The 17,763-nt window shown below is 40.5% G+C and overlaps 1 protein-coding gene across 4 annotated transcripts in view; it reads left to right on the top strand.

Annotated features, from left to right (window-relative positions):
* CRACR2A (calcium release activated channel regulator 2A) overlaps positions 1–17,763 on the top strand; it is a 953,477-nt gene that overhangs the window by 817,654 nt on the left and 118,060 nt on the right. For all 4 annotated transcript variants that reach the window (XM_069228394.1, XM_069228393.1, XM_069228396.1 and 1 more), the window contains one exon: positions 7,830–7,911. In XM_069228394.1, coding sequence (XP_069084495.1) covers positions 7,830–7,911 — 82 coding nt within the window. The remainder of the gene's footprint in view (positions 1–7,829; positions 7,912–17,763) is intronic.

Below are 17,763 nucleotides of genomic sequence, written 5' to 3'. Positions count from 1 at the left end.
ATCACCACACCCGTTTAGTAAAGATTAAACATTTATTGCCCTCAAATTAACAATGCTAAAGTCACATAGAGTGTACACAACACCAAATGATAGAAGTACAGAAACATCACAGGCTGTCCAAAATGCCTAAGGAATCTCAATCTAGCCAAACCATTTATCATTACACACTCCAAGAAAACAATACAGAATAAAAACAGAATCAAGTGAAAAATAGAAACTGCATACTTTTAGTTTGTGAAGTTAAATTAATCACAATTAATTAATAAAACATTTAAAATAAAATATTAAGTCAGGCATCCCTAGCTATTACTCTAATTTGAAAAGCCTGTGTGGGCTTCATGCAAAAATAAAACAAGACAAAAATTAATTTGGAAAACATCTAACTATGGCGCTAACCAAAAACATGCAGTTGTATTTTCTAAAGGGAAAATCTGCAAAGGAAAAATAAATGCACATTGGTTATACCTCTACAAAAGGAAATAACAGTCAGCACGGTTTTCATCAGCAGAGCACAGGAACTGCAGGTTTTCAGATGGCACCAGGCATCAGGAACATGAATGGGACAACAGTTGCGCAATGATTGGGGCCTAATGTATCTGAACTCATAGGCAAAGACAGAAACACATCTAGCACAGAACTAGAACACAACCAAAACAGAACTAGAACAGAACTGACTTACATCACCTAAAACTTTGCTATATTAAAGTCCTAAAAGTTACTAACTAAGCCTCTATTGGACAAGACTATGAGTTGGTTTAGTGTGCAGCCTATAAAACATCAAATGCACTTCAGATGTATTTCTTCTTCTTACAGCATATTTGGATTGGTTTAAGCTGTCACTCCACTCTCGCCTCCGGTCAGCAGCTTCCGTAGGATTCAATACAAATTTAAAATGCAGCATGAAACATGACATGGAGCACTGAAGTAAAGTTTTAAAATTATAATAATTATCTCCAGTAAATTCGACGAATGAAACAAGAACAGAACATAATTTTTTCACTGTGCAAGTCAAACCGGATGTTTAAAAAAGTGCTTGCATAACATTTCAGTGAATTCAGCAACATTTAAAACATTGTGCTTCTAGAAAATGATAAAATATAGGTCTTAAATGTTAAAACATAGGCCTTTTCACTAATGCTAGCACATGAAGAAAACAAAACATTTAAATAATAATTTCAAACTTTAGTTTTGTAATACATGAATACTTTAAAAAAAAATATATATATTTTATTGCTTTTAACAAAGGATTATATCGCATTACAAATACAAGTACTAAGTAAAACCCAACTGGGTGTACTAACCCCCCTCCACCCCATCTCGCATTTTAGTCCGTCATCTATTATTCTTGTTGCAACTTTCATCTGCTGCCAGGAGATTAGTCGGTGTTCATTGGTGTACGTTATGTCGTAGTGACTGTTGACTGTACGGAGTCTGATTTTGAGTCAGATGTATTATCCTCTGAAGTGGAGGCATCCATTGTTTTTAAATTGTCCAGTAGAGCGTCCCAGTGTTTAGCATTGTCTCTAGGTCTTTGGCCTTGCAGTGCTTCTTTCAGCAGTACATCACTCTCGGTTTCGGCCCATTTCACTAGGGCATTTTGCCATCTCTCCACCAGGGGACCCCACGGGTCCTTCCAGTGAGAAGTTATTTCTCTCTTTGCTAGTACTAGCGCCAGGTCTATGAACCTATTGGACATTTTTTGTGCTGGAGGGCGAGGGAAATCCCCTAGTATGGCTACTATTGGGGTGGGTGAAATTAATCTTTCTGTGCTGAAGGTAATTTTCCTGAATACTTCGGACCAGTACGGGTTAATTTTCGGGCAGTTCTAAAGCATACGCAGAAGGTCTGCTGAAAGATCCTCACATCGGGGACATTTAGAATTATTCGTATTGTAAAATTTGGCTAATAATTGTGGGTCAAGTAAGCTCTATGATAGATGTATAAGTTTATCAGTTTGAACCTTGCGTTTCTGGATACAGAGTAAATATGGGAGGTGATTCTGGTCCATTGGGAGTCCTTTAGGATAATGTTTAGATCGATCTGCCATTTGGATCTAAGTTTGTTCAATGGTAAACAGGTGCTGCTTTGTAGAGCTTTATATATTCTCGATACTACCTGTTAGAAATGGGGTCTTTGGTTGACAGTCAGGTTACCCCCTGTTCAAGCAAGGACCCTCACTCTAGTTAGGATAAAAGAGAATCACCCTCAGCTAACCCCTGCTTACCCCCTTGGTAGCTTGGCAGAGCAGTAGGCTTAACCTCAGAGTGCTGGGCGTAAAGTATTTGTACCAACACACACAGTAACTTAATGAAAACACTACAAAATGACACAACACCAGTTTAGAAAAATAGGAAATATTTATCTAGACAAAACAAGACCAAAACGATAAAAATCCAACATACACAAGTCAAGTTATGATTTTTTAAAGGTTTAAAATAAAAAGAGTCTTTAGGTAGTTGTAACAACACACTAGCGCTGCTAGCGTGTAAATGTACCTGGTTTGCGTCAAAAATAACCCCGCACGGGCGGTGTGCGTCGAAAATAACCCTGCACGGTTATATGCGTCGAAAACAGCTCGGCACGGCGAGGCGCGTCGAAAAAGCCAGCCACGCGACGGTCCGAAAGTCCCGCGGCGCTGGTTGCGATCTCTCAGCCTTCGTCAGCGATGCTGCGCGTCGTTTCTCCTGCTCCGGGCGTCGATTCTCCGGTCGCGTTTCCTGCGGCGTCGTTTCTCAGCTGCGGAGCCGGCGTCGCGTCGTTTTCTCAGCCGCGATCGGATTCGCGTCGATCTTTTCTCCGCACGGCACTCGGTGCGTGTATTTTTGTCCTTAGGCTGCCAGCCTCTCCTTTCAGGGTCCCAGGAACTGGAAGGGCACCACAGAGCAGAGTAGGGGTCTCTCCAGAGACTCCAGGTGCTGGCAGGAAGAAGTCTTTGCTATCCCTGAGACTTCAACAACAGGAGGCAAGCTCTACATCAAGCCCTTGGAGATTTCTTCTTCAAGATGGAAGGCACACAAAGTCCAGTCTTTGCCCTCTTACTCAGGCAGAAGCAGCACTGCAGGAAAGCTCCACAAAGCACAGTCACAGGCAGGGCAGCACTTGTTCCTCAGCGATCAGCTCTTCTCCAGGCAGAGGTTCCTCTTGATTCCAGAAGTGTTTCTAAAGTTTGTAAGTTTGGGTGCCCTTCTTATACCCATTTTAGTCTTTGAAGTCACCTTTCTTCAAAGGGGACTCACACCTTCTTGTGAAATCCTGCCTTGCCCAGGCAAGGCCTCAGACACACACCAGGGGGCTGGAGACAGCATTGTCAGAGGCAGGCACAGTCCTTTCAGATGAGAGTGACCACTCCACCCCTCCCTCCTAGCAGAGATAGCTAATCAGGAAATGCAGATCACACCCCAGCTCCCTTTGTGTCACTGTCTGGTGTGAGGTGAAAAACAACCCAGCTGTCAAACTGACCCAGACAGGGAATCCACAAACAAGGCAAAGTCACAGAATGGTTTAAGCAAGAAAATGCTCACTTTCTAAAAGTGGCATTTCCAAACGCACAATCTCAAAATCAACTTTACTAAAAGATGTATTTTTAAATTGTGAGTTCAGGGATCCCAAACTCCACATGTCCATCTACTCTCTAGGGGAATCTACACTTTAATCATATTTAAAGGTAGCCCCCATATTATCCTATGAGAGAGAGACAGACCTTGCAACAGTGAAAACGAAATTGGCAGTATTTCACTGTCAGGACATATAAACCACATTACTATATGTCCTACCTTATCCATACACTGCACCCTGCCCTTGGGGCTACCTAGGGCCTACCTTAGGGGTGCCTTACATGTAAGGAAGGGGAAGGTTTAGGCCTGGCAAGTGGGTACACTTGCCAAGTCGAATTTACAGTGTAAAAATACACATACAGACACTGCAGTGGCAGGTCTGAGACATGATTACAGAGCTACTTATGTGGGTGGCACAACCAGTGCTGCAGGCCCACTAGTAGCATTTGATTTACAGGCCCTGGCACCTCTAGTGCACCTTACTAGGGACTTACTAGTAAATCAAATATGCCAATCATGGATAAACCACTTACACACAATTTAAACAGGAGAGCATATGCACTTTAGCACTGGTTAGCAGTGGTAAAGTGCTCAGAGTTGAAAAGCCAACAGCAACATGTCAGAAAAAAAATAGGAGGCAGGAGGCGAAAAAAGACTGGGGATGACCCTGCATAAGCAAAAGTCCAACACTACCCCTTTCTGGTCTCCCACTGTGCAGAGGAGGTGGCAGCTCTCGTGTGTGTCTGGTTCACTTGATTTTGTGCCCCATAATTTTTGAACAGTGTTGATTAAGGCAGTGTGAGTGAGGAATAAGCCCGAGGGGAGATTGAACCGCTCTTGCAGCTCAATGTAGTTGCAGAGTTTACCATTATTGAACAAATCTCCTGTTTTCGTGATATTATACTTTGTCATTTTGCTAGTATGTGTTATGATGTGGCCCTAGGGGGGATCTCGGGTGTGTAGGGGTTTTTTGTGCGCGTCCGTTTTAGGAATTGGTCCTAGCAATGTCTGGGCACCTCCCATTCAAGTGGGAGTTGTTGCGCTGGTTTTTTAGGGTTCAGTAAAATATATAGAATGTTTTCTAGGGCACAGTTTAATAAGGTCTGTGGGTTGGCCGTATTTAGGGACTCACTGATTGCCCTTGCTATCCATTGTAATTACCCTGCCCAGAAGTAAATCTCTAAGTTTGGCGCAGCTAATCCGCCCTCCGAAGTGGGCCTCTGAAGTGTGTTAAGAGCAATTCTGTGTCTATTCGGTCCCCATATGAAGTTCACGATTAGGTACTCCACGTCTTGGAATACTCTTTTAGGGATTATTAGGGGGGCAGTGGAGAAGTAGTATAATAGTCTGGGCAGTGCTATCTTTTTTAGCAGGGCAACTCTCCCGGTGTCAGAGAGAATTTGAAGATTTAAAGATGGGTTTATCTTCGGCGCAATCCCATCCTCGTCGCCAAAAATGAAGTAACCAAAATATAAAAAACCATGGAAGATAAGCTGCAATCTGTATTTATTAGTCAAAGTTTGAAGGAAGAAAAGAAACTCCAGCCACTCCTGCTCTGCTCCTTTACCAACTGCCCAACTCTACACATTCCAGGCAGTACCGTTATTGGAGCAGGGGCAGCTGGAAGATACCATGTTACACAATAAAAGTAAACAATGAGAAAGGAATACAAAAGTAATATTACACAAATTATATGATACATTTTAAATACATTAACGTTTTTTTTCTTCTTATTCTTAACACAATACCACACCACCTTCCTCTTCCAGAAAATAAATAAATATACACATATATACATTATTTAACTTTGACAATCCGAATGAGATTCCACACACGACCATCATTCAACTTAACAGCACCTCTGTAAACCTCAATAATCTTAAAAACTCTACTAAAGTGAGACTGCCCCCAGTAGTTATTCCAGGCAAACTGACCTTAACCGAATTACCCACTCCAAAATGCAACTCTTTTACAGATTTCCTCATGTCATACACTTGTTTTCTTTTCTCCTGACAAGACAAATGTTTGCTCACTGCTGAATCTCTCCGACCTTCATAATTGAGTTGTTCCTTAGTGTAAACCTTAACCCACGGAGGATATACCATCGTATGTTGTATACGTTTCTTGAACATGACAAAAGGGGATTGGCCAGTGCTAGTGTGTGGCGTGAATCTATATTCCTCAATCTTCTTCTTAATCATGAATTCCCATTCACACCCTAAATGATTTGCCAACTGGATGGTCTCCTTCAACGTCCTGTTGAAGCGTTCCACCATCCCATTGGTTTCAGGATGATACATGGCACTCTTTCTATGCAGAATCCCTCTTTTTCTCAAAAAGTTACACATAAGTTTAGATGTGAATTGAACCCCATTATCAGTCAAGATGGACCTAGGATTACCCTCCTTGCTAAATACATCCGTGAGAAATTCTACAACAGTCAAAGAGGACACCTCTGAAGAGATCATGATTTCTGGCCACCTAGAAAATTCATCCATGAGAACTATGACAAATTTCGAATGAGATTTATGTTTCAACGGTCCCAAGATATCAATGGATACTAAGTCCCACACTTCATTGGGAGTTTTTTTGAGTATCATAGGTTGAGTTCTAATTTTCAACGACTTATCTGCAGCATTACACTCCACACAATCTCGCACTTTTCTTTCAATAACTAAATCCATACCTGGCCACCAATTCACTCCTCTCAGTCTTTCTTTAGTTTTACAAATCTCATTATGACCACTATGGGCAAGGTCCATGATGAGCTCACGCAAATTACACAGGGGAATCAACCTCTCCCCTCTTAATACAATTCCATTCTGAATGGACAGTTCATACCAAATTTTACTATAATTCTCACTTATATTCTCCTTTTTACTTAAGGCCCTTCCAGCCGAAAGTAAATCACTGACACGGGAAAGGTCCACATCCTCATCCATTCCTTGTATCCATTCATCCTCTGTAACACACCCGTCTGTGACAGCACATACCTTAACCTCCTCGTCTACCCACCAGGAATCATCAGAGTCATCTCCACCCCAATCTACATTCCTCATTCTTGATAAACAGTCCGCTGCTTTATTCTCACAACCCGGAACATACTTCACATCGAAATGGTAATCCTGTAAACCAACAATCCACTTACAAATACGACCTGAAACATTATCCAACCCCTTTTTCTCAAAGATCTCGCATAGGGGTTTGTGATAAGTGCAAACTTCAAACTTGATTCCCCACAGAAATTATTTAAATTTTCTTGTAGCCCAGCAAAATTGCCAAAGCCTCCTTTTCGATAGTCGAATATTTACACTCCGGCCCACGTAAACTGCGTGGCGCGAAAGCAATAGTACTGATCCTATCTTAATTAAATTGTCTCAAGACACAGCCCACATGACGTAACTAATTCATCAAGATCAGGCAGGATTCATCCCGCAATGCAGCACAGCTCAAAATATCAGACGCCTAGTTTCCATACTACACACCATGCCCTCCACTACACTAATTGCTCAAGCAGCGATAATATCAGTAGATATAGAAAAAGCTTTTGACAGCTTACGATGGGATTACCTGGAACTGGTTATGCTAAAACTAGGGCTGGGAGAAGACTTTGCGTGCTGGACAAGACTACTTTACACCAACCCCACAGCGAGAATACGCACAGGTGGCATAATATCTGATTCATTCCCAGTGGGCAGGGGGACCAGACAAGGCTGCCCAGTCTCTCCCCTCCTATTCACTATGGCAGTGGAGCCCCTCGCACAAACAGCGAGGACAAGGAGACACTATGAGGGTATAATGATCAACAACCAAGCACACCTCATAGCATTATATGCAGATGACATGCTACTATTTCTTAACAATTTAGAAGTAGGCTTGCCAGGGGTAATAGACATGCTGGAGAGTTTTGGAAAGGTCTCTGGCCTCAGAATTAACTGGAGAAAGTCTGCCATCTAATACTTCATCTTCTTTACTACATATAGTTATGATTAAACCAAATACATTTTCATTAGACATAGTTATTTTGTATAATGCATGTTGTGGTATGGTGTCCACCATGTAAGTCACTATTAAAGCTGCACTTTTATTTTCCTAACACACGTTTTTCAGTTAGGCCTTTAAATACACATTATTTCACATCGCGTTTTAGTGATTCATTTTTATTAATAATGTTTGCTCTCTAACATTCTGACACATGCAATCCCTTGCAATTTGTTGAAAATATTTAAAGCGCATATACAATTGCATTAAGTTGTTTCTAATTGTTTTTAATAGGGATTGATTATAGTGTGAAAACAGTGACAGTGGACAACTGCCAAGTGGCACTGCAGCTTTGGGATACTGCTGGACAAGAAAGGTATGTTTGAAGAATGTTGTGAATATTTGCACATTGCTGTAGAGAAGATAAGTTATTTTTCTTAAAAACATACAAAATGTTTGCATGTATATTGCATTTGCTTCAATTGCCTAATCATTACACAAGGGTGTGGAATTCCAGTAGCCTGACACACAGCACAGATTGTTTGGGGTCAAGGACAACATGTTTTCATGTTCATTTTGTCCTTGGGACAAGTGGGGCAGCCCCTTTCCCTACAGCACAAACCCTTTGCTTGCCATTTTACAGGGGAGTAAACTGCTGCAGCTGAGGTGATATTTGTGGCCATGTGTTAATGCTGTTCAAACTAGTATTTATAGTTTGTTAATGCAAAGCCTTTATTATTGGAGTGAGTGCTCTAACTAAACTTTATAAGGTCACACTGCACAGTGATTCCAGTAAAAAAATGTGTACACATATGTTTGGAAGTTCACCAATATGAGGCTACATATAACGCTCACAGAATGTTCTTTGATTAGATGAAAATGTTTGCAGAAGCTTGGAAGCAAGTTTGATGATTCTTTGCTTTCAAAATAAAAGTACAGAAAGAATGCAAGTAGAAAACAAAAGGTTTTGCTGACTTACTGTAACGTTTTAGGTACTATTTATTTAAATAATTTACCAAAATGTGTTGATACACGCTAGTATTTTAAAACAATATTCCTAATGGAAAATCAGTGTAACCATTTTCAACATGATTATTGGAAACATGAAAACAAACGAGCATTGGCAGAGCCAACCGATCCGACATTGATGGTCAGTCTTTTGGTTTTGTCAATGCGTGTTTTATTTTGATATGACTTTTGTAACACTTTATTGTTTTTGGAGCTGCTAGGCCCTTGCCATTGTAACAAACATTGGCAAAAAGCGGAAAAAAAACTGTTGGTCTTAAAAATCACACATTGCCACAGTAGCCCTGGCACTGAAAAAAACTACTTTGTGTATCAATATGCTCTTTGTGGAAGAGACGAATGCTGTCACTCACAGTAATGTCAGCTGGTAGATGGATAGAGCGAGAGAGAAAAATAATTCTGATAAAAACAAAATGTCTTGGTTAACGGTTGACTCAATTAGGGGCCCAGTATTTAAAGAAAGTCACAAAAGTGCACCCTTGGTGTATGTCTTTAATTTAAAAAAATGTTCTGGTTAACGGTTGACCTCAATAGGGGCCCGATTTTTAAAGACCGTTACAAAAGGGCACCCGTGGCGTATGTCACGGTTTAAAAACAAAATGTCTTGGTTAAAGGTTGACCTCATTAGGGGCCCAATTCCTAAATTCACAAAATTGCACCCATGGTATATGTTGTTGTGGCTTTCATATATTCACAAGAATTTACATAGGTAGACCAGGAATTAATACTGCTTAAAACTATTTGTGAACTGTATTTTAGCACCAGCAAATATGCATGTGTAGGTTTGCTCATGTGAAAATCTACTGAGCGTTTACAAGCACACTTTCCCTCCAACCACTTTTATCTCAACTCTGGAAGAACTTCTACTTTTGCCAGCCTTTCTCAGTAAGGGCAAATATTAGAGAAGAGCTGGTGAAAATTCTTAAAACATGCAAGTTAGTAGATTTGCACAGACTCAAAGGCATTCCAGCCCTGGAAGTATTGCTTAGTGCTTCCTCCATCCTTAGTATGTATATTTGCCGAAAGGTTGCAAAATATGCAAATTGCTATAATAGGCCTTGCAATTGCTACTATTCAAGCCCTACTATAATATTAGCCCTGGCATAATCAGAGAGGCTATTATCATCGCTCTTACATAATGGGATTGGTGCCATAATATGTTGCTGCATTACATGGCACCGAAGGGACAAGTAGATTTTTTTACAGGACATGTAGATTTATGAAGCAACCGGCTACATGGACAAGTAGATATTTTGTTAAATTCCACAACACTGATTACGGCTGACATCCATAAAAGGTATATGATCAAATGGTACAGTGTTATAATTCCAATTGGCAATGACAGACCCTGTAAGTGCTTAGTAGATTAGGGCAAGGGGGGTTTTAACTACCTATAGGTACCTAGTATATAATAGGGCAGAAAAGTGTAGAGGCCCAGTAGATTTCCTGCACTGGAGTGTGCACTTCTGTGGTGCCTGCTGTCATTTTAAAGACTGTCTTTAAAAAAGTAAAATATGTGCAAATTCGACCTTGGAATTTAAAATACTTCCCAATTGATAAACTATCTTATTTTTACATATGTCACCTCCAGGGTCTCCCATAGATGCCCCATGGGTGAAGTTACGTGTGACTATAAGCAGAGATATTATAAAGGACTTTTTATGTGCCCTGGTGAGGGAAAAACTGTACCTTTCATTTCCCCCACTGTAGATACTTAGCTCCCTAGGATAAAATGGGAATATTTTCCATAAGCCTATGCATGGCTAGAAGGGAGCTAAATCTGTCATTGAAGGACTCAGATGAATGGTAATGATAAATCCAACAACTTGCCTTTGTTGGATTTATCATAACTAGTACAGAAAAGAAGTAATACGTCTTTATTTTCTGTAAGCCATATTCCAGTCTGTTAGTGGTCTCTCCTGATTAGTCAGCCCTAACAGGAGTATTAAGGCTACTTTAATGAGGTGATAAGTGGCCTGCCCTGAGCAGAGGCTATGTGATGGGGGAGGTTGGCAGATGCTGAGGCCAGGCCAGGATGGGAGCTGGATAAATAAAGCTGAGGTTTCAAAAGGAAGCCAGTCAGGAAGGAATGCAGTCAGACCTGCCCCCTCATCCTGTAGCTCACAGATAGATAGTGGGCTTAGGAAAGGAAATTGCAGATGTCCAGAGAGAGCGTTAATGGAAATGAGCTACACTAGTGGGTTGGTTTAGCCAGGTCTTGCTCTCCTGGAGGAAAATCATCCATCTTAGTATGTTAAAGTGCAATGCTCTATGGGACAAGAAGATGCCACACTTAGGAGGAAGTTGGCATGCTTCTGAGTGGCATCCTGTAGACCATTGGACAAAGATGCCCACTGGCTGTCCCCCAAGATGATTGAATAAAAGTGGCTGATCTGCATTGGAATTCAGATCTCCTGCCAGAAATCACAAGAAGCAGAAGGATTGCCCTGCTGGAACCCTGGTCTGCACTCTGAAGTACTGCTCCTGTAGCACACTGGAACAACAGCCCTAACGACTTTGCCTTGCTTAAAAAATGACCCAGGAGTGGACTCCCTGAAAGTAAGAGGTTAACAGAGCTTCACCTGCACCATCTCCATCAAGAAGACCCGAGCTGGACAGCCTTCAGTGGCCTTTGAAGGAATTGGCTAGGTGCATTCTGGTAAACATAGTCCAAAACTTTCAAGGACTATATCAGAGCTTCTAGACCCTTGGATTGATGTTGCGGATGCCCAAAGGTCTCTGCCTGGAAAGAAGAAGAGGAAGCACTGCCCTGCCGGAGCCCTGGTCTGCATCCTGAAGGACTGCACTTTGAAGTACTGCTCCAGTTGCACACTGGAACAACAGCCCTATCGACTTTCTCTTGCTTCGAAAAGGACCCAGGAGTGGACTCCCTGTAATTGACAGGTATAAAGGAGCTACCAAGAGTTACCTGCATCAGCTCCTGCTAGAAGAGCCCAGCTTGACATTTAAGGCGTTGGCCAGATGCATTGTGGGAATTGTAGTCCCAACGTCCCAAGGAACCACTCAGAGATTCTGGAACCTTGGATTGGGGTTGTGGATCACTTTCCTGCATCAATAAATACTTATGGAAGTGAGTGTAAAATGTTACATTGCAGACAGCTGGAACTCTTGACTGTGTCCCGGTCCAGTGCAATCTTCCCTTTGAGCGCTATTTGCTTCTAAGCACTAGCTTTACTTTTTATCTTTAAAAATTCATATCTCTGGTTCCCAATGTTGGATTTTGGTCTTTTTCTTGACATTTTCAACATAAAAATAATTCCTATTCTTATAAATTGGTGTGGGATTTTTAGTTTGTGTTGTTTCTTAATTATTCACTGTACTGGTGTATTTAAATGCTTTACATACTTATTTATTGTATTGGTGTATTTAAATGCTTTGCATACCTATCTCTTCAGTTAAGCCAGCCTGCTCATTGCCAAGCTACCAGGGGTTGAGCCAGGAACTAATGTTTGAGGCCTTGCCTGAGCCTAGCACTGTCTGGGGGCATTACTGCTATTGGTAGGTGCTTACTTACCTCTATTAATAACCATCCTCAAACACTGAGTTCCTCACATAAATCCCATCATCTTCAAACAAAATATCAACTTGCCAAAAAATGTTGTCATTTATAGGGCAACAAATTCAGAGTACATTTCTCCCACAGAGTAAACATCTCTCATAAAATAATCTCAGCTGCAAGAACAAAAGAGAGGATATTGGGGAAACTGCTACAGAAAATGTGGAAGGCGCCACATTAAACAACAAGCAAGAGAAAATAACCAAGGCTTATTCACAAGGCAACCGTACCCAACAAATAAGGACTGAGTAAGCAAATCCTTCAGACGTTTGGCAAGAAGGAGGCCAAGGAGGAGCAAAGTAACAATCAGCATAAACTTGAAGGATAGATAGCTATCCCAAAAAAACATACACAGATGCATGAAATAATAAAGCAACTGACCTGAGACAGACAAAACGCACGGCATGTCATTAGGTTTATAAGGGGTACTCAGTCATTCTTATGAAGACCATACAGGACATTCCATCAAGGAAAAGCAGCAAAAGGCATTAACATTCTAATTTGTATAGCAGGAAGGCTACTCAATGAGAGTAGGATGAAGCATAGTCAGCCCAAGCTCTTGACACTGGAGAACTGACAATGGAAATGTAGAATGGTTTGCTGCAGAGCAGAAATCATGGGGGATGTACCTTATTGTGGGATAGCAGAATAACCAGTCTATGAGCTTAGAGTGGCCAACATTTTGAATACAGTACTTGTACATTCAGTTGTGAGAGTCTGTGGGATATGGTTACTGGAGAGAAGGATGGTAGGATATTGGGCGAAGGCCAACTGTTGTGAATTCTGTGGTTAACTTCAGAGAGAGGACTGATCTGAAGAGAGTTTTTTTACACCCAAACAATAAGTTATGCTACTGACCCACCCACTATCGATTTGTGTAAATGGCACGACAATCTACCTGTAATTAGGCCCTTTTTTCCTTTCCTATCAATCTGTATCTCATATGTACTAGCTGCCCCAGCCAAGCGGTATTGTTAGTGCGTCTGACCTTAATAAGTAAACTTACAAGGGGATGCGAATAGGTTGCTGAACCTTTGGACTCGCAATTAAGATGATCCCACCATAACTCCTGCACATGCAGATCACTAATCAACAATAATCAATGACATTAATAACAAATAGAGTCAGTAATTGTCACACACCATGACATTTCAGTCATGAATAACCACACCTCTTAGTAACAGTTAGAATATTATTTCCCTATATCAACAATGCTAAAGGCATGTAAATTAATCTCAAAATCAAATGATACACATACAGAAACAACACTGGCTGTCCAAAGCGATGGAAGAAACATAATCTAATTAAAGCTTGAACTACGACACATTCTAAGGTTACGGCGCAAATTAATAATAAGAGCAATTATGCAAATGATATCACATACAATTAGATTCAGCAGAGAAATTCATCAAGCATTATTCCCTATTTGCAGAGTAAGGAGCCTTAACTAACAACAGATTAGCATCAGCATGTTGAGCTTCATGCAAAACAATTTAGTAACACAAATTTGGAAAACGTTTAATTATGGCTCTATCAAAACAGTGCGGCTGGTACCTAGAAAGAAAAGCAAATAGGCATAACAGACACGTGGGTACAATATTACCTCTCCTCAATTGGATCGGCAAGCTAAAATAGTCTTCGTCATCAGAACATCAGTCAATCAGCAAGGTATCAGGATTCAGCATCAAAGTTCAGAAAACGCAAAGTCTTTAAGCAATAAAGTTAAGCACGTCTCTTGTCAAGGTGGAAAATGGGCAAGAATGGGCTGTCTTCTCTCAGTGCAGTCTTTTTAAGTTAAATTCCCTAAAACAAAGTCCCAATTCCCTATTGGTCAGGGGATTGTTTGTTCACACTTTGTCCAATAAAACGAAAACTCTAAATCTATGAATTCTACTACTACTCCATTAACATGTCGCTGATTGGTTTTTCCTGCAATGTTCTCATAATCTTGCTCATCAGGTAACAATATTGTTGCAGCTTCTACTCCAGTCAGTGTCTCCATTGTTCTCCTCCTGAAAAAGTCAGTCTTATACACATTACACACATAATGTTACAGTTAGCAAGAACAGCGTCTTCTAGCATTCGGTTCTCATGAGAAAACTTTCTAGCTACGAGCACATTTACACAATACAATGGAAATTCACAGTTGACTCTCTAGGACAGCCATTTATTAAATGTTAAGACATGCAGCTTGACATGAGGCCTGGCAACCTTTGCTAAGTTAAGGCCTACAATTTATAGACCTAATACATAATGCATAACCCTTAATGTGACATATTACTACATTAGTCAACCACATGCTCAACATTTCATATTAATAAGCCCTTAGTAAATATACTTCGTGAACATTGGGGGCCACTCATCGTGATCACATTTTCAAATGCGTGCATTATTTTTCTACGTTATTATTTCTACACAAATCCATTATCCAGAATAAATGAATACTCATTAATAATTTTTATTAAAACACCTGTGCTAGCAATCCCTCCTCTGATGACTAAATGTGTCATCATATTATCACCCACAAATTTTTGCAGCAGCTAAAATTCTGTCAATTCAATCTTTTCCTACCTTTGTTCCCTTTTCGAATTTTCCCTGAATAATTTTTCCCTTATTCTTTCTTCTCTCTTCTGATCATTTTTTGGCTTCTTCAATTTAATCTTTTTGCACAATTTACACAGTCTCCATATTACAATTAGGCAGACCACAATAATTAATATCTCCTGCAAGATTTTCAATAGAACCCCATTCCAAATGTTGCTGACACAATTTCCCACACAAGCAAAGCCATTGCCAACCTTTTCCCAAACACCTGGTTCTTTCAATTCTTCCAAATCAGCACTTTCATTAGTCAGATTAGTAATTAAGTTTCTAATTTCTTTACTAATATTAGGAATGTACGGGCAACAATGCCTAGAATTAATCATTCTACAAACTCCGCCATCCATCACTAGGAGAATGTCTAAAGCAAGACGATTCTGAAGAGTCGTAGCTCTTTCAGCAGCTAATTCAGCATCTTTCAGGAGTATGGCCCCTGAAAAATTTGTCAGCATGTTAACCACAGTAGTAGACAACTTTTGAATCTGTATTGAATTCAGAACAATTCCTACTGAAGGAATCATTGCTCTAAATGTATCTCCCACTATACCACAAGGAGACTCCCTCCTACCACAAGGAGACTCCCTCCTCTGTCTCATGTAATGTAATTCAGTCACTTTCAGAAACTTCTTCAAATCATTCATTTGATAAATCTTTGGGAAAACTATCCCCTAGTAACATGGCCCATACCATCCTCTTGGAAGACGGTAATAGGCATTAGGACCACAGATGTAATAAATCCCAGGAATAGCTGGGTCCTGTCCACTCTACATAAACGTCCATTTACTCTGAAATAAAAGCACATGTTTAAATTCAATTCAAGTGTCAGTGCGTGATCCAGGCCTATACATGCAAAGTTTCCCTAAGTGTTGTGCATCTAGAGCTAATTTCCCTTGCGTTTTAATTGCACTATAAGCATAATCATTCCTGTAAGTCCTTTTCTCTAAGCCTTTTCCTAACTTCTCCTTTAATGCCTTTCTCCTGTCATCTGTGTGATCTAAGAAGCTTTTCTCTAAAGGTGTAGGAAGCATGTTAAATTATTGCAGTGTGCATAAGCTGTGCCAAACGTCAATATAGGCTTAAAAAAACCTCTAACTATTACTATGTCATTATCCTTAGCTACTCTACTAAAAAAAAACTAGTTATGGGGACAAACAAAAACACCACATAGTAATTCGAGTAAAAGTACTGGATGTACTCCTGGTTATAAAATCTTGTTAGTAGCAGATTACACCTTATTCCATTTGTTAGTGGCAGACTGTGGTACGTAACTCCTTCCTCAACTGATGAAGGAATCTGCATACACACGTAATAATTCCTTGCATCCCTCGTCACAACATATTCACTCAACAAGCGATAGAAGACATTAGAAGAAAGTTCTCCTTGTGCATTAGTACCCTCATGCAAATACTTCTCATCTAACCTAAACATCTCTATTGCGGTTAGTGCAGTAGTTGTTTCAAAAGCAGAAGTATGGTTGGCTTCACCCTTATCAAGAACAGACATACCCACAAGCAACACCATAAACAATATCCCACACACAATCGCCAAACCAATACTCATACATTTACAGTGCCTAGTATTTCTACCTTGCTGGCTAATGTTACTCATGATCTGTAAAGAATCAGAAAGCAGAAGAAAATTTAGAAAAACTGCAGCAAAAATCAAAAACAAACAATTCTTCTTTCAGCAGTTATTTACAGCTTTCAGTCTCACTTCCAGTATCCCTTGTCAAAATCGGTAAGCAGCTTGTCAAAATCAGGTTTCAAAAGTCAAATCAGGCTTTTCCGTTTACTTTCAACAGTCTCTATCTCAAACATTTTCTCTCAGATTGTTTCAACAGTTCAGTTCATCAGCTTCCTTCAAGTGCCAAAATACTGACCCGGAATGACTCTATCAAAGCAAAAAGACAAAAATTCTTGCTGCCACTCACTTGTAGTTGCATACGCCCATTCAGGACCTGCGTATCTTCGACTTGCTATTCTCTTTCTTTTCAACTTTAGATCTTTTGAACTTTTGAACTTTTGATTAAATTCTCCTTCACTTAGATCTTCTCTCCTTGTTGTATTTACCTCCTCCTCGATTGTTGTCTCAACAACCATTTCCTTTGCCTTTCCTTGTGACTCTGGCCACTTACCTCCTTTCAATGGACCTTTCATCAGTGTTCTCTTCAGAGTCGAACTTGAAACTTCCCCTTGTTCTGCGGTGTTTTCTCTTGACGGACCTGCAACAGGTTCAGGAGGAGTCAGATCACAGTGACTTTGATCCACCTCAACTCCTTTCCCCTCTGGGTGGGGCAATTGCTCTGTTTGTCTCTCAAGATCTCTGCTTCTGCAAAAGCCCTCCAACATGTGCTTGACCGTGATAATACCTAGCCATTTGAGACAACAGACTATTTGGCAAAACCAATCGACCTTCTTCTGAAACCGACAATCCATCTTGACTTTACACACATTTCATTTTACTCCATGAACGTTTTTCCTCCCTGTCAACATTATTCTGCAACATTTTCAATTCCTCCAAGGTGTCAATTACTTTTAATGCAAAACTTGGACATGTTTCATCCTCTTCAGGTAACATTTCCCACTTATCTTTGAACGATATACAGGTCAATGCGTAAAACGTGGCGACTTGATCCACATATCCATTTCCCAATGATACAAAGTCCTGCGACTTCAGATGTGCACTGCATTTCACCAGGGCAATCTTTTCAGGCATTTGAATAGCATGTAATCCTTTCACATTTCTCACAGGTGAACCAGAAGAGGTCATGAAACCTCTCTGTGACCACAACCGGCCAAAATCATGGACTATTCCAAATCCATACTGGCTATCTGTATAGATTGTACCTTTCAGCTGAGCAGAAACATGGCATGCTCTAGTATGGGCTACCAGTTCAACTACTTGGGCAGAATACTCTCCTTGAAGCCAGGAAGCTTCCAAAATACCAGTAATTGTGCACACAGCATTTCCTGCTCTTAGTGTCCCTGCATTGTCTCTCAGACAAGAACCATCAACAAAGATAAT

The sequence above is a fragment of the Pleurodeles waltl genome, chromosome 4_1 (assembly GCF_031143425.1).
Source record: "Pleurodeles waltl isolate 20211129_DDA chromosome 4_1, aPleWal1.hap1.20221129, whole genome shotgun sequence".
Taxonomy (NCBI): Eukaryota; Metazoa; Chordata; class Amphibia; order Caudata; family Salamandridae; genus Pleurodeles; species Pleurodeles waltl.
Note: the sequence above shows the minus strand (reverse complement) of the source record. Positions and strands in the feature narration are given on the sequence as shown.